At 42.2% G+C, this 21,274-nt stretch overlaps 2 protein-coding genes across 2 annotated transcripts in view; one reads left to right on the top strand and one right to left on the bottom strand.

Annotated features, from left to right (window-relative positions):
* mttp (microsomal triglyceride transfer protein) overlaps positions 1-4,355 on the top strand; it is a 17,195-nt gene extending 12,840 nt beyond the window's left edge. Inside the window, 7 exon segments of the mRNA XM_083533189.1 lie at positions 26-123; positions 268-389; positions 1,607-1,834; positions 1,949-2,073; positions 3,044-3,214; positions 3,365-3,485; positions 3,487-4,355. Of these exon segments, the coding sequence (XP_083389315.1) occupies positions 26-123; positions 268-389; positions 1,607-1,834; positions 1,949-2,073; positions 3,044-3,214; positions 3,365-3,485; positions 3,487-3,513 (892 nt within the window). The 3' untranslated portion in view covers positions 3,514-4,355.
* Positions 4,356-6,547: 2,192 nt separating this feature from the next.
* On the bottom strand, positions 6,548-20,182 carry xpa (xeroderma pigmentosum, complementation group A). The gene is made up of 8 exons (XM_083533350.1): positions 19,993-20,182; positions 19,773-19,883; positions 19,337-19,442; positions 18,928-19,093; positions 17,619-17,736; positions 17,337-17,490; positions 9,163-12,567; positions 6,548-7,930 (listed from the first exon to the last, which is right to left on the bottom strand). The coding sequence occupies exons 1-7, from the start codon at positions 20,156-20,158 to the stop codon at positions 9,171-9,173; spliced, it is 4,218 nt and encodes a 1,405-aa protein (XP_083389476.1). The 5' UTR covers positions 20,159-20,182; the 3' UTR covers positions 6,548-7,930; positions 9,163-9,170.
* Between the last annotated feature and the right edge of the window lie 1,092 nt (positions 20,183-21,274).

Here is a 21,274-nt window from a genome sequence, read left to right as displayed (position 1 = left end):
CCTCTCCTCTCTTTTTTTCTTGCAGTAAAATAGTACATGAAGTCATGAAGGACATGATCGCACAAAATTACGACCGTTTCTCGAAGGTTGGATCTTCATCTGCCTACTCCGGCTTTATGACACGTAAGCACTCCATGACCTCTGACTTTACCTCGAGTTTGTTCCATGTATTTGAGGAAAACACAGAGGTTTATATGAAGGTGTCCACCTTCAGCATACCTTTAGCATGTATTTAGACACAGCTCAGATTTACATGTTCATCACCAGGGGGCACTGATGTCACCACCACCTACAGCTTGGACATTTTGTACTCGGGATCAGGAATTCTGAGGAGGAGCAACATGAACATTTACGGCCAGAGCAACGGCGCCCTCCTGCACGGCCTTCAGGTACTGCACATGCACATAGGTCTAATCCGAACATCAGACAGCCAATAAAAATAGGATTAAAGAACACAATAAAAATGTAGTGTCACAGAAATTCAAGAAACACGCCAGAAACTGAGACTTAACGTGATAAAGGAACGTAAGATTCCTTGACATGTGATGTGTACATGCTGGAACTCCTAAACCACCGGGCCAGAAAAGGTTTGGGTTTCATGCAACGACTGGTAGAAGAGCTAACGAGGAGTAGATTACAAATCATAACACAGAGAAGTTTAAAAAGGAGGTGATAATTGTTTGTGTGATCTTCAGTAGCCGGGAAACGCCAAGAGGCTGAGGAGGTAACACATTTCAGCCCTCAGCCAGCAGCCTTTACTACAGACCACAAACTCATACAGGCCTGGTGCTGTTAGACTCCTCCCACCTGCATATTGCTCTACCTGTATAACTCCTCCCACCTGCATATTGCTCTACCTGTATAACTCCTCCCACCTGCATATTGCGCTACCTATAAAACTCCTCCCACCTGCATATTGCTCTACCTGTATAACTCCTCCCACCTGCATATTGCTCTACCTGTATAACTTCTCCCACCTGCATATTGCTCTACCTATAAAACTCCTCCCACCTGCATATTGCTCTACCTGTATAACTCCTCACACCTGCATATTCCTCTACCTATATAACTCCTCCCACCTGCATATTCCTCTACCTATATAACTCCTCCCACCTGAATATTGCTCTACCTATATAACTCCTTCCACCTGCATATTGCTCTACCTATATAACTCCTCCCACCTACATATTGCTCTACCTGTATAACTCCTCCCACCTGCATATTGCTCTACCTGTATAACTCCTTCCACCTGCATATTGCTCTACCTGTATAACTCCTCCCACCTGCATATTGCTCTACCTGTATAACTCCTCCCACCTGCATATTCCTCCACCTTTGTGACTCCTGCCATCTTCACACACCTTGGTCTCTATAACCTCTCCCAACCCCAGACCCTTTCATCTGTATGACTCCTCCCACCTGCACACACATTTTACCTGTATAGGTCCTCCCACTTGTGCATACCTGCACCTGTATGACTCTTTTCACCTGCATATAGCTGTATAACTCCTCCCACCTTCACACACCTTCTTCTACGACTTCTCTGTCCATTATTACCTATAAGTATCCTTCACCACCACTCGCCTGAGCCTCTCGTCTCCTTCAGGTGGCCATCGAGGCACAGGGTCTGGAGTCTCTGATAGCAGCGACGGCTGATGAAGGTGAGGAGGACCTGGAATCGTTTGCTGGAATGTCAGCTCTGCTCCTGGACGTCCAGCTTCGACCAGTGACCTTTTTCAAGGGCTACAGTGACCTGATGTCCAAGATTTTCTCAATGTCTGGAGAACCCATGAATGTGGTGAAGGGTCTGATCCTGCTCACTGATCACTCTCAGGTAAACAACAAGTTTTTAAAAGGTTGATTAACTTCATTATCAGCACCACGTTCTGGACCTTAAAGAAAAGTTTTCCCTGCTAGCCTGTGTTTAGCATCCTGTTGTGTCTCTCAGGTGATTCCTCTGCAATCTGGTCTGCGGGCTGCTGTCGAGTTCCAGGGGGGTTTGGCCATCGATATCTCTGGAGGAATGGAGTTTAGCCTTTGGTATCGGGAATCCAAGACTAGCGTCAACAACAGGTACAAAATAATCTTCAGACATTTACGACAGTTGGCTTTGCTTCCTGCTGACTACTTTTGCGACAAATTCCTGAGATCGCTCTGTGCTCCGTTTGCCGTTTGATTTGGCCCTCGAGGGTTTTTGGAGCACTATTTGCACCAGGTGCTCATCTTTTAGCATCTGGCTACCAGCCTGGAAACACTGGCTAAGCCGGGCGAGGTGCTAGCCAGGAAACAAATGCACTGGCAAACAACTTGGATTGTGGCTTCAAGTCCAAATATAGACCTCTGTCATGCGTCAGAGGAGAAGGTCAACTTTTGCTTCTAAAATACACACGTTTTGAAGATCCTGCATTGCTTGAGGTTCTTAAAGCTAAGGGATAAATTGATGCTAAATAACGAGGCTATAATCTTTTTTTTTTAAAGACATGAACAGGTGAGGGTTTCAAGGAACTGGATGATAGTTCTTTTGTAAAAGCTCACACACAGGCATTAGCAGGCTAGGAGCTATGTATAGACTCAAATAAACCCCAGATTGCTACAGCCAGCAGATCTGTGTGCCCAAGCTACTCATGAATGGAATTGAGTTCCACAAGCAGCTGTAAAAAATTCTATAGGACACGGTTTCTGGGAGAGAAACCTTTCATTAATGTTCTTCTGAAGATCAGTGAAAAGAAAACTAAGCTAAATGTAAATCTGTGCTATGATCTGCGCTAGCTTGCAAATACATTAGCTAGCTAAGACTACTAGAAATAGCTTTGTTCAAAATATGTTAGCTTAACATAACTTACTAGCTAGCTAGCTCCACAATGGTTCAAGAGTGGCTAAACATTAAGACAGCACAGTTGCTAGATAGTTAGCGATGCAATGCAGAACTGGATGAGAACCTTGATTTTATTTAGTACCCTAAAGAGTTTCCAAGCGTACCAGGTTTTTCAGAGAGGAACTGGAGAACCTTGGCATTTATTTGAAAGTTTTATGTTGTCCACAGGGGTGCTCTGGTCGTCATGGGCAACGTAACGGTGGATGCAGACTTTCTGAGCGTCGGGATGGAGGTGAGTTTCGAGACAGAAACGGCGCTCGACTTCATCACCACTGTGCAGTTCTCCGAGTACCCCTTCCTAGTGTGCATGCAGATGGAAAAGACTACATTCCCGTTCAGGTAAAACATCTCAGATCACACAAGAGTCCTTTAGCCTTGTGAAGCTTGGCTAGGTGCTAATGTAATGGTAATGTCATTATTAGCATTAGCACGTTTTCAGCATGAGTTAGCGTGTAACCTAGTGGGCTTTGTGTTTACCGTGTCCTGCAGGGAGGCGGTGCATAAAATGGAGAAGTTGTCCTCTGGAGCTCCATACACATGGCACAGAACTCGTGAGCAGCTCATCCCAGGCTCTGAGTTTCCTCTGCATCAGGAGAACTCCAACATGTGTAAAAAAAGTGTTTGAAAGTAGCTGGTAGATCTGAACCTTAAACACGTCCGCTTTTTTTTGTTTAAATTAAATTTAGCTTTATTATGCTAAGCGCAGGGTGCTAATATTTTTTAGCAAAGCCAGGCATTGGGTTTAACATGGAGGACTTTATTTTATGAGTCGTCAAGTTTTTGATGGCATAATTTTCTCATTGTTTAAAATTTTGAAATAATTCAGAATAAAACACCACTGAGGAGCGTAACATTGAAGGCTCATTAGCAGCTAGCATAACCCCGATCAACCTCCCAATAAAACGATTAGCCATGACAGCATTTCATTTGGTTGAGCGGAATTACAATGCTAAATGAAGAAACTAGCTACTAACACAATTGTGGACAAGCTCAAAAACAAAACTGAGATTATATTGACGTTTGAACAAGCATTGCTAGCATAACCTGAGCCATGTAGTCTAATTTTCAATGTACATGCTAGTAAAATGGAATATGTTAACCTTAGCCATGTTAACTGAGCTATGCTGTTTTGGTTCTGAATTATTTTTGTGAAAAGGAAATAATATTCAGTGTATGGGTCTATCGCCTGGACGTTTACACTGGTACAGTTGAATGATTAGCATAGCTTTGGTCACCAAGCACAATCTCACATTAGCCACTTAGTGTGAACTAGCTAAAATGGCTAATGATGTGGTGTTATTTATATGTTTATGTCTTAATGGGTTATTTATTTGATCTAAACATGTAGATCTCAGGAAAAAAAAAACAACAACACTTTGTCCATTCCCCCACAACCAGATGTTTACACAGATGTTGATTTTTTTTTTTTTTTTGTATGGATGTAAATAATCTTCAGGAAAATAAAACAATTTGAAACTTTGTTCTGAGTTTTCCGTTTGGTTTTTCGGCAAAAAAACAGTTAGCAGTTAGCATAACATTAACTAGCTTTCTTGTATGCCTAGCTCCTTGTTATTAAATCACAGTATACCTTTCAAGCTAATATTAGCTAGTACATTCATTCACTGTAACACACAATTAAATAGTTAGCTTAATGTTAGCTAGTTGCACTATATAAAATTCTCTAGCTTGTACATAAGCTTGACTATAATAACTATAGAAAAATGCTATAGAAATGAGAAAGTACCTGACTAGCGTGCCCACACACACACACACACACACACACACACACACAGCACCAAGTTGAAAGCTAAGAGTTAATTATAGGTCTATATTTAAAACTCGGAGCATTGCAGTAAACTAGTCTTTCACGATCCAATAAATACCACTGATGCTAAACGCTAAATTAGCACAAAGCTAAATCAGCTCTCCCAAGCAGATAAAAACCTGAGACGAGATTAGTGACATCATCCTGAGACGGATATACGCAATGTTATGCTCTCACGCACACGTACACACACACACACACACACACACACACACACACACACACACACACACACACTCAGTGTAATGTTTGACTAGCATGAACTATTTTTCTGAGGAAATTTGCTTACATGTATCGCTAGCTAGGAATGAATTAGCATGCTGATGTAACTCTGAACATATATATATATGACATTGGTTGGAACAGCCTGTTGCTAGGTTTACTAATAAAGAAACCTTTCTACTGCGGACTTTGTCTCAGGGCGGATTCATAGAAAGGGATAACGACTTTAGCATTAGGAAAATTCTCCTCATGAGGGAGTCCTGAGGAAAAAACTCCCTGAGAGGAACTTCATCCTCATTACAGTTCCATCACTGACACAAGCTTCATCATTAAAATAACACAACCCTTGATTTCTGTCACGAGTTTATCCTGAAAACCTGGAGAACATTTCTTTTTCATTTCCATCCTTCTGCTTTTCCCTTCGTTTCTTTCGTTCTCCTCAGGACTCTCCATCACCTTTCCAAGATTTTTTCCACTGACCTTCTCCCCTGAACATGCAATCACACAAAAAAAGCAGTATAAAAAAAATAAAATAAAAAAAGAATAAATGAATAAAGGCTTCAGTGTTACTATAAAAACAATACAAATATGAGATTTAGAAACAAATTTAACACCAATTCTACCTCAAAAGATGCTTTTCTCATCATTTGCTAAGCCAAACTAGCAAGCTAACACACCTCACAAGGTTTACGGTTTAAAAGTTCGTATATTTTAACCTGACGCAGGTCAAAAACTGTTTTGCTTCACATCTAATATGCAGTTTATCGTCATGCTGATGAGTTTTTCATAATATTTACATCACGGCTATTGTTAGCATCGTTAGCATTGTGATAAAAATGAATCATTGAATGAAACACATGAAGATGAAAGTGGAAAAGAATAATAATAAAATAATAATTTGAGTACCGTTGAGTGCCCGTTAGTGTTTAGCTGTTATAGAGAGCGATTTATTGTTTAAGAGTTTAATATCAAAACAAATCTATAAAGTAAAAGACAGTAAACGACCTAATCTCACACACACACACACACACACACACACATAAGAGCTTGATAGCGCCTCAGTGATTAGTATTCTGATACGTTATTAAGCTCATATGAATGACACATGAACAGGTTTAAATTTGCTGTAACAGACAAAGATTTGGACAAAGATGAACAACTCTGAACCTAGCACTAATAGTGTATTAGCAAAACAACTAAAATATTGCAGAATTTGCTTTAAAAAATGGCTAGTTAGTGTTTGTTTCTAACCTACTATTTAAAATAGTCAATTCATGCATAAAATGCCGCTGATTAGCACATTGTGGGCGGGGCTTATGTAAAACGGTGAGTAACTAGCCTCCTTAAAATAGTTTTGTAGCAATAATGAAGCTAGCTACAAACACGTCATTGTTTAAACATTTTACCGCTAGCTAATCGCACTAGCCTAGCTTTATCCCCTTTATCTTCTGCAATTAGCTAGACATTTCTCCTAAAATTTAGCTATTAGCTATTACATTATGCGTAAAATTATTGGCTTCAGTGTTTAAATTCATTGGAAGCACACAGTGCAGAAACGCAGGGATAGCGTGGCTAAAATGAAATTTTGATGACTGAAAAAGAAAAAAAAACATGACAGTGTAGACTCTTTCTTTGTTTGTTTGTTTTTCTTGAAACCTGACAGATTTTTTTTTTTACAGAGCAGGTAAACAGACTGTCCTGCAGATCCACATACCTTTAATATACATTCAGAGGAACTGAAGCATAAACAGGAAGCTAACACATGGCTAACACACACACGAAATCACGCTAACAGTGGAAATGACATGTTGTCGCTAAAGAAAGTGTTAACGTTAGTGTTTAACATGTCTGAGTCTGCAGAAGGTTGTGCTCTAAAAATGTTTTCACTTTCCACGATTTGTATTAGCAACTACATTCATTGTACGACTTTGGCAACGGCGATCGCAATCTTTCATGTCTTCAAACGTTTTGTAAAGCAAGAGTCCAGGAAGTGTAACTTATACCAGGTAATAATTCAAGCTAATGTTATTGTAGTGACTAGCTGTATTTTAGTAGCTAGCAGGATTCATTAATACTGCTAAGCTAGTGTAATGCTTAATATAAGAAAAAAAAAATGTGCCAGGAGCTAACCTTTTAAAGCTCAAAATGAAGCCTAAGCTCCACCTTCTTTTGTTCGCATGACTGAATGGAGATCGCTTCTTCTGACACTTTTTGCTAACTATTACCTAGCTTGCTAATTAGCTAGTAATAAAGTCAGATGTAGTAACATCGGAGCTCACGAGGACATGAAATAAAATGTAAAATATGAGCTCATGTTACAATTGGCGCAACGCTAATATTGCTGCATTAGCATCACAGATTAGCAGATTAGCAGTTAACTAAGTAGCTGGCAGGTCCTGGAAGGTGTCATGGAAAGATGTAAATGTTAAAGTTTGGGGTTATAATGGCAATAATAATAATAATAATAATAATAATAATAATAATAATAATAATAATAATAATAATAACAGATGATTGAGTGAAAGAACGAAAGACGAGGGGACATAATTAAGGGGAATTCAACAAGAGGACATTAAATACAGAATTGGAACACAGCCGTAATTCCCACAGAGGTACAAAACATCCAACAAAGATGGCAGTCCTTTACCCATAATGCACTTCTTCAAATGTCTTTACAGAATGAAGTCTGTGAAACTCTCCAACGAAGAACACACACGCGCACGCACGCATGCACACACACATACACACACACACACACACACACACACACACACACACACACACACACACACACACATACACACGCAAGGAAATGAATCAGTTCGAAACCACAGTGCAGACAGGAAGCTGAAATGCCACCGGAAGTGACATAGTTTCGGTGTTATGTTCCGATGTGAGAATCAGGGTTCCATCCTGAACGAACACACACTCACACACACACTCACACACACACACACACACACACACACACACACACACACACACACACACACACACACACACCAGACCTGTAAGGAAAGAAATGGAAAACAGAAATGATCACATTTTCGGGATGTTGTTTATTAAAAAAAACAACCTGCAGCTTTTTAAACAATTTTAACTTTAACTTATAATCAACAAACACAATTTATTAAAATTTTCAACTTTCGAACTTTATTATTTATAACATTATAACAAAATTGTAGGAAAACTTGTGTGTATGGTTTGTAAAAGACAGAAAGAGAGAGAGCAGTGTGTGTGTGTGTGTGTGTGTGTGTGTGGTTTGTTAAAGACAAAAACACAGAGAGAGAGGGAGAGTATGTGTATCGTTTGTAAAAGACTGAAACAGAGAGAGTGTATGTGTGTGTGTGTGTGTGTGTGTGTGTGTGGCTTGTACAAGACAGAAAGAGAGAGAGAGAGAGAGAGAGAGAGAGAGTGTGTGTGTGTGTGTGTGTGTGTGTGGTTTGTAAAAGACAGAGAAACAGAGTGTGTGTGTGCACGCATGGTTTGTAAAAGACAGAGAGTGTGTGTGTGTGTGTGTGTGTGTGTGTGTGTGTGTGTGTGTGTGTGTGTGTGTGTGTGTGTGTGTGTGTGTGTGTTGTGTTGAATTGAATGTGTGTATTTGAGTAAATGGGTCTGCGTGTAACAGTAATGAATGTTGGTGAATCAGTCGCACTGTGAGGTTTGACCATCTGTCTGGTTTGATGTAAATCTGATTGATGACAGAGAGACAATACTGTTGTGCAGAAGAAGGTTGTGGAAGCTCATGTGAGCTCTCTCTTTATCTCTCTCTATCTCTCTCTGTCTCTCTCTGTCACTCTCTGTTTTTTCCTCCCTCACACTTTTGCTTTCACTCACTTCCTTCTCTCTTTCATTTCATCGTTTTTTTTTTTTTTTTATCTCTCTCCCACCCATTTCCTCTCATTCTCGCTCGTCTAGCCGCTCGTTCCTTTTTTCGTTTCACTTTCTTATGGTTTTATCCCTCTCTTTTATTCTTCACTCTCTCTTAGTCCCTATAGTGCCACCACCATTTACCACTTTTTCTCTTTCATGCACTCTATTACTCTCTATATAAAGCTGTGCGAGTGTGTGTGAGTGTGTATTAGAGTTTGTGATCGCTCTCAGCAGCTGTCGTTCCTCTGCCTCAGCACAACAAATGTACAACATCCCCTGACCTTTACTTTACACACACACACATACACACACACATGCACACACACACATACACACACACACACACAGATTTTTCACTTTCACTCACATGTGCTCTCATCTGTGCTCCATGACGAAGCTCATGGTTGTGCCGTCGAAAGAAGGCGGCGCCACCACGCGTGGTCCTTGCTGTGATGAAATACTGATAATGGGTTTAGCCCCGCCCACTGCAGCATTCGTCCCAGTGCCCTCACCTTGTGAGCACGCCGGGTTTGAATGCGGCGGTGCAAACGATGGACAGATGAGATACGACGTGGAGCTCAGTGCTACTGGGACATCCAGGTACTGAGCGCTGTCAGGGCAGTACAGTCTTTGCGTGACGGGCTGAAGGGCGATGGGCGTGTCCACTAGGTAGCACTGCCCCGTTACGGGATCGAGCAGGAGCTTGCGTTGTGTATTCGACGTGAGCAGGTCCACAGGGGGTGTGACACAAAGAATTTGCGCAGGTTGACAAAAAGTCAGCACTGGACTGTCGGGAGACCATGACTCCATGACGACCGGTGAGCGCTGAAGGGGTGGGCGGGGTTGAGGGGTGGGGGGTACACTTTGTTCCGGTTTTGTCTCTAAGGGGTGTGACTTAATTGGGATGGTTAGATAATTTTCTGAATCCAATATAGCCGGAGGCTGAGGTTTAGGTTCCGGGTCTGGATTCGATTTAAGGCAGGTGTCTCCGATTTCAACCTCGACGCTGCTTCTTTTCTCCACTGTGCTTTTGGAGGGACAGATTTGGATGGAAAAGGGGCTTCTCATGGAGCTGGAAATATTGGTACGGACACTGGAACACTGTATCTTGGGAACGTCTTGTTGCAGATGATGAGTGAGTGTTCTACTAAAGCTTGTGTCTGCACAAGGATGTGAAAGTTTTGAAGATTCTGCTTTCACTAGCCTCTCGTCCACGCCTTGCTCCTCGCTAGTGATTAGTGAGAGGACGTGGCTGTCCGTCACCGGCCGTGGTGCCTCCGTTTTGCGCCGCCACTCATTTCGGTCAAAAACGTAAAGCTGTTCCATGGTCTTTACAGCCGCCTTAAGTTTCTCCAATGCCGCCTGGTTCACCATTTTGCTCTCAACCCTGCTTTCTTTCCAACTGGTCGTCTTCATCTGAACCTCCTGCTGCTCAGAGATCGGCTGCAACGACGATCTCTCGCTTTCCGGGTGGCTCCAAAGGTTGGCATTCATGTGGGTGTTTGAATTGGTGTTCACCGAATGGCATTTGATCACCATGGGTATCTTTTCTTTCTTGTCGTTTTTGTCCGGTTCCTTTTTGACACCGTCGGTTTCTTCGCACGATGCTGTTTTGTTCTTGCCGCTTTCTAGAGACACTAAACGGTACGAGCTCTTGACCAGTTTCCGTACATCGCGCACCTGATGAATGGGCGTTTGGAGTTTGCACCTGGTGTCCCGGACGTCTCTGACGGTGAAGTGCGGGACTTTCTCGCTCTTGGTGTTATCGCTGTGTTTGCTGAGTTTCGGCGTCAGGAGGCTGGCAATGTTGAAAGGTCGTTCGAGAGTGGTTTTGTTTTCCTTGATGCTGCGCAGGCAGATTGTGATCTCTGGTGCTTTGCCGTTGTTTGAGTGGGCCATGGTACATGTTTTCTTTTCATCTGATTGGACAGGATCTGTTGTGTGTTTTATTAGCATAGGTGGCTCAGCTACTTCCCTTTCTTTAGAAAGAAAATGTGACCCCGGGACATGCAAGCGTGACATTTGTATTGTTTCACTGTTTGTCTTATTTTCTTTTGCCCCCTCTCCTGGCACCCTTGTGGCCGAGACGTCACCTTCAGTATTCACTTTGGATTCACAAATTCCCAGATCCCCTAGCAGTCGATCAGCCATTGGAGGCTCATCAAAGTTTTCTGCTGTAGGTGTCCACAATGTATCACGTATCTCCTTACTTTCTTCATCCTGTATTTCGTTGAAAGGGGTATTTGAGCTGTCCACATCTTCTACCGAAACAACAGAGTGAACAGACCCTGATTCCGATGTTTGACTTCGTAAAACCTTGCAGCTTGTGCTGTCTTTAGGTGGTGAGTTTGCATTTACTTCACCACGCTCCAGTTTGTGCTCTTGATCGAATCGCATATTTTTCAAAATGAGGTCTTGCAGGAGGCTCGAAGCGAACACGGCATTCTTGTGTTCTCCCTCCACTCCAACAGCCACATGATCAATGTTTGATGCGCTCTGTATGCATTTTGTGCGCCTCTCGGTGTCGCAGCTCTGTTTATATTTTGATGACTTGGTGTACATCTGCTGGGTTTTCCCTTCACTCAAGGTGTTCACATTACCATTTCCGCTTTCTGTTCTCGCCTTCATTTCCATGGAGCACGTAGAATTTTTGCACTCACCTCCGTGCGACACGCAATTCTGGCATTTAAAATCGACGAAAGAGGACCACTTGTTCATGCTTAGACTGTGCTCTGAAACAGAGGACTCACTCGAGGGTCTGAGGTCTATGGTGTCGAAGTAGGGGCACGCAAGGCTACGGAAAGACTTCGCTGTTAGATTCCGGACCTCTTTATCGGCATCGTCAAGCTCACTCACGGAACTCGATGCACCGCTCGAGTACTCGGTGACATCTTTGCCTTTCATCAATTTACTCGCAAGGTGCTGCCGTCCAGGCGCAGGAATGAAACAGTGCGCATGACTATCTATTTTGCTTGCTTGCGTTTCATGATAACATTGTAAAAGATCGTTGTCATGCAGGGACGTGCGAACCGGCTCGCTCACCCTTTGAGACGAGGCTTTTATGGAGACGTGGATGCGTCCCGCATTATTTCTTACGCCATCGTCAGAACTCGCGCATTCGCTCTCTGTGCTGATCAGCGCTTTGGTAGCAGCCAGTTTGGGTGGACGGCTGCCAGTCGCCCGGCGCTGACCCTTCTCCCCCGTAGTCTGCTCACCACTTTTGAATGACGCATAGTCCACGAACGAGTACACAAGATTGTCGTCTTCGTAATCCCAGCATGAGCTTGCGGCTCGCCCGAGCTCATGGTCCATGTCGTGGTCCAGTTCGGTGAGCTGAATCTCGTGCGTCGTTATGTAGTGCGACTCCGTCTCCTCAACCACAGGCATGTCATGGTCACTCTCATCGGGATCACAGTCTTCTGACTCAGACTCGGACTCGCACCTGCTGTTCAGATACATGTCCGTGTAATCAGGTTCTTCCGGCTTGCCACACTTCACCTCGCTCTCTGACTTTTCCTTCAGATAACTTTCGATTTTTAAATCCATATCCAAGATTTCCTTTTCGGCCTTCCTTGGATCCGTGCGACCTTCTTTGTGTTCCTGGAGGAGGTTGCTTTTGCGCTTGAAGATGGCCCTCTGGTTTCCCTCGCCAGTAAATGTGACTTTCACGGTGTTGCTGCTCCCGAGATCTACGTAGTTGGTCTCGGTGCCACAGTGATCTTTCTTGGGAACTCCGGTAACCATGATGGCCGTGCGGAGGGTCTCCATTTTACTGTGTCAAGGGAAGTATGGAGAGAGAGAGAGAGAGGGACAGAGGGAGGGAGGAAAGGAAAGAGAAATAGAGGAGAAAGAGCTGCTTTGCCTCGCTGCTCCGTGTTTCTGGAGCATGTATCTCTTTCAAGCCTCTGGTTTAACGGAGAGTAACTCATGAGCCAAGCCAAACCGCCCTCCCCAACCCCCCCCCACTCCCCTCCGCTCACTCGCTCTTTCCGTCTCAGATGACAAAGCTCTTGCAAAAAAACGTCAGGCCGAGGGCACGAACCCTCTCACCAGGGCCAAGTTACACCAACAGAGGACAAAGACACAGAAGTGTGTGTGTGTGTGTGTGTGTGTGTGTTTAATCGCACGTCTGTCTATGTGCATACAATACGGCTAAAAATACAGTATATTATAAATATTTCACCTCCACTGAGACATTTTTTTTGTACTTTACAAATTTTGAGTCTAAACATTTTGAACACTTTTTTTGTGACAACAGGAGAAAATGTATCCTGGAATCGTTTTATAAGAAAAACATCATAAAACACAAACATTCTTGTTTTATTCTTATTTGTTAATTTCTCTCTTTTTTATATAAACCTAACAAACAACAAGCATAACGTGCTGTATATTCGGAGGGCGTGGAAATATTTAGTGTATAATATTTAATTAATATAGTGGAAAGTTTTATATTTTTTATAAAATGTTTTTAAATACCAATATTACCAATTAATATCAATAGAGTCCTGAAGATCAAATTCAAAACCTGGATATGTATATATGAATATATATCGAATATATATATATATAAAAAAAAAAGAAATCTTCAAAAATATATATATTTATTAATGACACTTTGTTGTTTTATTAGAAAGAAATTCCTCACTTGTAAATAAATGTTTATATTCTGTTTTTTTTATGGGTTTTGAAGTTTTTTACGCTTTTCACATGCACGAGAGAGTGAATGAGTGGAAGAAAGACAGAGACCAGGAGAGAAGATGTGATCAGATTTATTGATCATGGAACGACCTGCACATAAATCTTATCCAACTGCTCTGGGACGAACAAGAAACCTAGTGAAGAACATGTTTGGAGAGTTTTACAAGAGACACAGCAGCTAAAGAAGCCAAGTGCTTGGAGAAACGAACGAGTTTGTGAAAAGCTGTCGTTCATGCAAAGGGAGGATTTTTCAATGAAGGTTTCAACAAACTTTTAATATAATAATAATAATAATAATAATAATAATAATAATAATAATAATGATAATAATGATATTTCATAAGATTAAAAAAAGAAATTATTAAAAGAACATTACGTTAAATGAATGTAAATATTACTGATGCAAAAAAGTTTTGTGGAGAATATCTTTCATACATATTATTATTAATTAAACGTAATTACACGTTTTAACGAATTTAAGGAATTCAAATGTAATGAATTAAACGTAATTATTAGAATTTACATTTTATAATTAAAAACACGAAAAATGATAAAAAAAACAAAACAAAAAAAAAACAAACTAATAAATAAATAAAGCAGGACCCTGATGTCGGATTGAATTTGCCCTGTACCTTGACTTTAATTATCTTTGATGGATGTCAGGGTTCAGTCTTGTGTTGTGAGCGTAGCGTGTTTCACACAGCAGCCTTACGGAAAGCCACCATCTGAGAATGTAAACCTGAAATGGACAGATTGCCGCCTATACGTTTATCTCTGTACACGCTGGATTTATAGAATCACGTGTAGGACGTGAATCCATCGATAATGTAGAAGAGTTCAGTGTATTTCTGGATGAACAGATGACTGAAGCATGGAAACATTAGGCCTGTATTTATAGCCACTAAAGACACGACACACACACACACACACACACACACACACACACACACACACACACACACACACACACACACACACACACACACACAGCTAATCCACCTTCAGCTCTCTAAACCTACAAAATCATCAATCAGTCAATCAATATTAAGTTATTAAGAACCGTGTAATCTGAGGAATATAAATAACTAGCGTGCATTTCACTACTACAGCGTTTGTGAGTGACGTAAAAGACAGTGACCAAAAAAACGGGTCCGAACTTTGAGCGGAAAACACGCTTACTAGCGCAAACTAGGGTGCGTACTGGGTTACTGCAGGTTTCACAAAGTCAAACTTACATTTTTATTCTTAATGGTCTTAAAAAGTCTTAAGACTGATATCACTACATAAAACACACACACACACACACACACACACACACACACACACACACACACACACACGTTGTTAGCGACCGGCCTTAACCGAGCCCCAATTTACAAGGCGAGTATCACTACCTGCACTTCTTCATTTCTGAAAAAATTTAATCGGTTTTACGTCTGTATGAAACCCGAGACAGATTCTCTTCAATAACAGAAAGCTGATTGGCTGTTGCATGTTGGACTCATTTGTAGTCATTTTACTACAACATCAAAAAGAACTAGAAACTACAAAAGAAAGAACTACAACACCACGGAAACAAATTTAAAAACCAGCATACAAAAGATACAAGCTAAATCCACCCAGGCTAACCTAGCATAGAAGGCTAAACGATCAACTAAATGCTAATAGAGCGAGAAAACTAGCATTGAAAATCTACAAATGATATGTTATGATGAAACAGCGAGTGATCGCTAACCGAGACCGTGTGATTGGTTTAAATCCATGTAGTTTCACTTTATGACATCACAGTGTTTTTCTCTCCTTTGTTTTCAGCCTCATTATCCCCATCTCCTCTTTTTCTTTCTCTCCCTCTTTTCTTCACCTCTTTCTCCCCCTCTAATTCTCTCTCCCTCTTTCTCTCCCTCTCCTGAATTTTCATTGACCTCCACAAAGCAGTTAAATTTAGTTTGCTATTTTGACCGCGAGTGCGAGCGCCGGATCAGTTTCGAGCAGAACACCTTATAAACCCGCAGCTGCCAAATCAGGAGAGTCGTTTATCAAAGCAGACGCTTAGGAAATGCAACACCACACGTCTGTAAAACACACACACACACACACACACACACACACACTAACACCCCCCTTCAACACCACACACACACACACACACACACACACACACACACACACATACACACACTAACACCCCCCTTCAACACCACACACACACACACACACACTAACACCCCCCTTCAACACCACACACACACACACACACACACACACACACACACACACACACACACACCCCTTCAACGCCACACACACACACACACACAAACACCCCCCTTCAACACCACACACACACACACACACACACACACACACACACACACACACTAACACCCCCCTTTAACACCCCCCCCCCACACACACACACCCCAACACCACCACACACACACACACACACTAACACCCCCCTTCAACACCACACACACACACACACACACTAACACACACACACACCCCCAAACACCACCACCACACGCACACACACACAAGCTGAGAGAACCTGAGCCAAACATAATTCTTAGAATACAAATCAAACTACAAAACCACAAAGAAATACACAAACACCACAACAATCACCATTACAACCACAACAATCACCAGTGTTAAAGCCAGTGTTAAAGTCCTAAGCTAGTGAGTCAGCTTGTTGCGCTCACATCCAATACAACCAGAACAATCACCATTACAACCACAACAACCACCATAACAACCACCACAACTACAACAACATCCAGCTAATAAAATGTAACCTAGAAAAAAGAAACTAGAAAGTGGAGGTTAAAATATTAAACACTTGAGTAACGAGTAAAAGCTACTTTACATATGTGAGTGATGTTGCAGGTGGAGTCTGAGACAGACAGCTGTCAATCAAACATGCTTATGTTAGAATACTAAGCCACACCCACTCACAGTCTAATGAACTACTATACTGAGCTGCTGTTTGCATTTTTGTAATTGTTTTATGTTGCACACTTCTGCAGATGTTTCTTTGATGGAAAAGCAAACATAGTTCTCTGTGTGTGTGTGTGTGTGTGTGTGTGTGTGTGTGTGTGTGTGTGTGTGTGTGTGTGTGTCGTTAGCACCAGAAAGCTCATGCTGTACATGCCTTGCATTGCCAACATTACTGCTGACTGCTTTATATCGCGCTTTGCTGTTTTTAGCTTCTGACACCTCCGGGCCACCGTACTGTCCAACAAATCAAAGGGCACAGCATTCCAGACCTGGCTAAATAAAATATCTTTCTCTGTGTGTGTGTGTGTGTGTGTGTGTGTGTGTGTGAGAACATGTAAAATAAATAAAGTAAAATAATGTTTGAAACGAAGGTGCAAGTGTATAATTTTTACTTTACTCTTTAAAAACTTTCATATATCACATGATTGTTTCTCATATTATGACATCACAAACTAGGCTGATGTAGCTCCGCCCCCTAAATGAGTTTAATACATAAAAAAAAAAAAAAGATTGATAATTTAGCACCAAATAGATTTGCGAGGAATCTGAGATTAAGGACATGGAGAAAGTCATGATTTGGACCCACACACGCACTTCAAGGTTGAAACCTGAAACCCCTGAGCCATTCCTTTTTTTTTTTTATTACAAAATTATTTTACATCTCATTTATTCAGCATGTAACAGAACATCATCTGCAAACGTGTTCCAATCTGAAGGTAGTTCACTACGTAGGCAGCACGTTTAGGGAGTGTTTCATAGAAAACCTGTTGGTGGTAAAATGTAAAAGCAGCACCATGAGTAAAAATGATCCCATCATACTGCAATCCAGGATACAGACGTCTCTACATCTTCTCATAGGTGAGCTGGTGTCCACAGGTCTTACACACTCTCCTGTACTGATCCTCTTCTTCATCCAACAGCTCCTCCTCACCATAATCATGCTGATGAACACCAGTGTCTTTCCTGAACATGCTGCTTCTCACCGTACGCCTCAGCTCTGAGAGGGAGATGAGGGAGAGGGCAGAAAGAAGAAAAAGAGAGAGAAAAAAAGAAAGAGTTAAAGGGAGTGTGTTTGTACTGTGTGTATATATAAATGTGTGTGTGTGTGTGTGTGTGTGTATATACCTTTGACTTTCTTGTTGAAGCGTTTCTGTTTCTGTACCTCTTTGTTTTCCTCTCGAGTCTCTCGTGCCTCCTCCAGAGCCTCCTCACTGCCCCAAACCTCCAGAGACCGACTCACCACCTGCACACGTACGCACGCACACACACACACACAAACACACAAACACACAAAAAACCAAGTCCAAAAAAGTTGTGTAAATGTAAATAAAACATAACGCAATGATTTTTCAAATTTAATAAACCCATATTTTATTCACAGTGAAACTTTGAGAATTTGTAGATTTTAAAGAAAAAATAAATTCATTTTAAATCTGATGCTGCAACACGTCTCAACAAAGTTGTTACAAGGCCATGTTTTCCACTCTGTAGCATCACGTCTTCAGTCCGTATGCATCTGGGAACTGAGGAGAGCAGTTGCTGCAGTTTTGGGAGAGGAATGTTGTCCCAGACGTGTCTGATACAGGATTCTATCTGCTCCACAGTTCTGCGTTTCCTTTGTTGTATTTTTCGCTTCATTAAGTGCCAAAAGGTGAAAGGTCCAGACTGCAGCAGGTCAGTTCAGCACCTGGACTCTTCTACTATGAGGTCATGCTGGTGGAATAGATGCAGTATGCAGTTAGCATTTCTGGATGGAAGCAGTTGTTGGTCTAAAACCTGTATAAAGCTTTCAGCATTGATGGAACATTTCCAGATGTAAAAGCGGCCCATTCCACAGGCACTAATGCACCACCATACCATCAGAGATGCAGCTTCTAGAACTGAGTGCTGATAACCAGTCAGATGGTCCCTCTCCTCTTTAGTCCGGAGGACGTGGTGTCCATGGTTTCCAAACAGAATAAAAATGTCTATTCGTCTGACCACAGAACAGTTTTCCACTTTACTTCAGTAGATTTTAAATGAGCTTTGGCTCAGAGAAGATCGAGGTGTTTCTGGATCATGTTCACAGTATGATGGAGATTTAACCTGCAGTTGTGGACGACGTGGCAACGATTTTTGGAGGTGTTCATGATCCCATGCAGTGATTCTTCATTACAGAATCATCACTGGTTTAAATGGAGTGGCCCCTGAGGGCCCGAAGATCACGATCTAATGATTTTCACCCTCATGCACAGACATTTCTCCAGATTCTGTTCATCTTTTAATGATTTGATGTGTCTGTGAATGATGAGATTTTACACTGTTTTGAAGTTTGATGTTGAACATTATTGTGAAATCGTTCCACAGTTTGTAGACGCAGTCTAGACTGGTGAAGCCCCGCCCATCTTTAAGTATAAGTGTTTTAGGGGGTAAGGGTCAGAGGTCGGGGTGTTACCTGTGATTTGAGGTAGAGCTTCATGTCTCCCCAGCAAGGATTGTGAGGGTTCTTCCTCAGGATGAAGCGCAGTGGAGGCTCTCGCTGATCCAGATCACAGTCTTTTAACAGGAAAAGCTGCTTTGCCTCTGTACGAGAAATCAGCTTGTGTTTCACCTCACTGTCTCTACACACACACACACACACACACACACAAACAGTGGTTATGAGACAAAACCACAAAAACTGTGTTTGTGTGTGTGTGTGTGTGTGTGTGTGTGTGTGTGTGTGTGTGTCATACACAGCTGCAATAAAAAAACAAAAAAAAGCTGCAGAAACCTAAAGGAAGTGTGTGTGTGTGTGTTTGTGTGTGTGTGTGCGTGTGTGTGTGCGTGTGTGTGTGCGTGTACATGTGTGTGTGATGTCTTACCTGCACTTGTCACACACTGAGAGATCAAAACTGTTGCTGAGGTACGAGTCCATGAACGGCTTTGCACACTCTTCACACACCAGATAATCCGGCTCCATCACTGGGGCTGAACAACACACACACACACACACACACACGTCTACTCGAGGTGCCAATACTTTTATCTCTTCCTAACATTGTTGAGTTGTGATGCTGAACATTGTGATAAATGATGATGATGATGATGATGAAGGTGGTGATGCTGTTAAAGATGATGGTAAAGGTGCTGATGGTAGTGATGGTGGTAATGATCATGAAGGTGGTGGTGATGGTCATCATGAAGGTGAAGGTGGTGGTGAAGATGATGGTTAAGGTTAAGATGATGAAGGTCGGTATTGGTGATAATGAAGATGATGATGAAGTTTATAATGGTGATAATGAAGATGATGATAGTTACCAGGTTTATAGACCACTCTCTGCTCTCGTTGCTCGTCCTCCTCCTCTTCATCTTCAATAAAGAATCCAGCACCTGAGTCGATCGTCTTCGCTATTTTGGCTGAGGTGGCACCTAAAACACAAACACACACCAATAAACACGCACACATGCTCATGCGCGCACACACACACACACACACACACACACACACACACACACACACACACACACACACACACACCTTCAGCAGCAGGTGGTCGGTTGGCGAGTCTGGATTGTCTCAGCATCAGCGCTCTCTGTCTGTTCCTCTCAATCTTCGCCAACATGAACGGAGTTAACACCTGACTCTGAGATCCTCCATCCACTTCACTCCCAGCAGAGACACAACCTGACTTTACACACTCCATCTTTATCAACGCAAACACACACACCTGCACAGAGAGAGAGAGAGAGAGAGAGAGAGAGAGAGAGAGAGAGAGAGAGAGAGAGAGAGAGAGAGAGAGAGATGGATAAGAGAGATGTTCATGTGAATGTATACAGAAAGATAGACAGAGAAATTAAAGAGAGAGACAGGCAGAGATAAAGAGAAATAGACTCAGAGAGAGACAGAGATAAACAAAGAGACACAGAAAGAGATGTAGAGACACAGAGAGAGACAACTACAGACCGGTATCACTTCTCTCCTTTCTTTCTAAATATCTGGAACGCACTGTTTTTAACCAACTGTCTGTCTGTCTCTCACAGAACAACCTCCATGATCCGAACTAGTCTGGGTTCACAGCAGCACATTCCACAGAGATGTCCCTTCTAGCACTTTCTGAGAAACTGCATGCTGCTCAATCAGTCAAGCTGTCATCTGTACTTATCTTCGTAGCTGGAAGGTCACTCATACCAGGTAACATGGAGGGGATCCACATCTGCCCCACACAGACTCACCACTTGTGTCCCACAAGGCTCGGTACTTGGTCCCCTCCTTTTCTTCCTCTATACCCATTCTATTGGTGAAGTCATATCCTCACATGGGTTTTCTTACCACTGTTATGCTGATGACACTCAACTCATCTTTTCTTTCCCTTCTCAGATACCACAGCTTCTGCTCGGATCTCAGCATGCCTAACAGACATATCTTCATGGATGGTTGAATATAATCTCAACCTCAGCAAAACAGAACTGCTGGTCATCCGAGGTGACTCCAGGTCAAGATCTCAGAATACCTCCTCATATCTCTGCTCTTCCCTTCAGCCACTGCTCGCAACCTCGGGGGAACTATGGACAATCAACTGATGTTGCTAAAGTGGTAAACTTTTCTATTGGAAAAATCAAGATTTATCGTCTGATTTATCTTAAATTATAATCTCGTGTACCAGTGTAGATTTATTTATTATTAGAAACTCTTTCGTACGTCGCTCCGGACACGGCGTCTGCTAAATCTCACAAATGTAAATGTAAAGGAGAGACAAAAATACACAGAGTGAGACACTGACAGCAACAGAGAGAGAGAGAGAGAGAGAGAGAGAGAGAGA

The sequence above is a fragment of the Silurus aristotelis genome, assembly GCF_946808225.1.
Source record: "Silurus aristotelis genome assembly, chromosome: 27".
In the NCBI taxonomy this organism is placed as follows: Eukaryota; Metazoa; Chordata; class Actinopteri; order Siluriformes; family Siluridae; genus Silurus; species Silurus aristotelis.
Note: the sequence above shows the minus strand (reverse complement) of the source record. Positions and strands in the feature narration are given on the sequence as shown.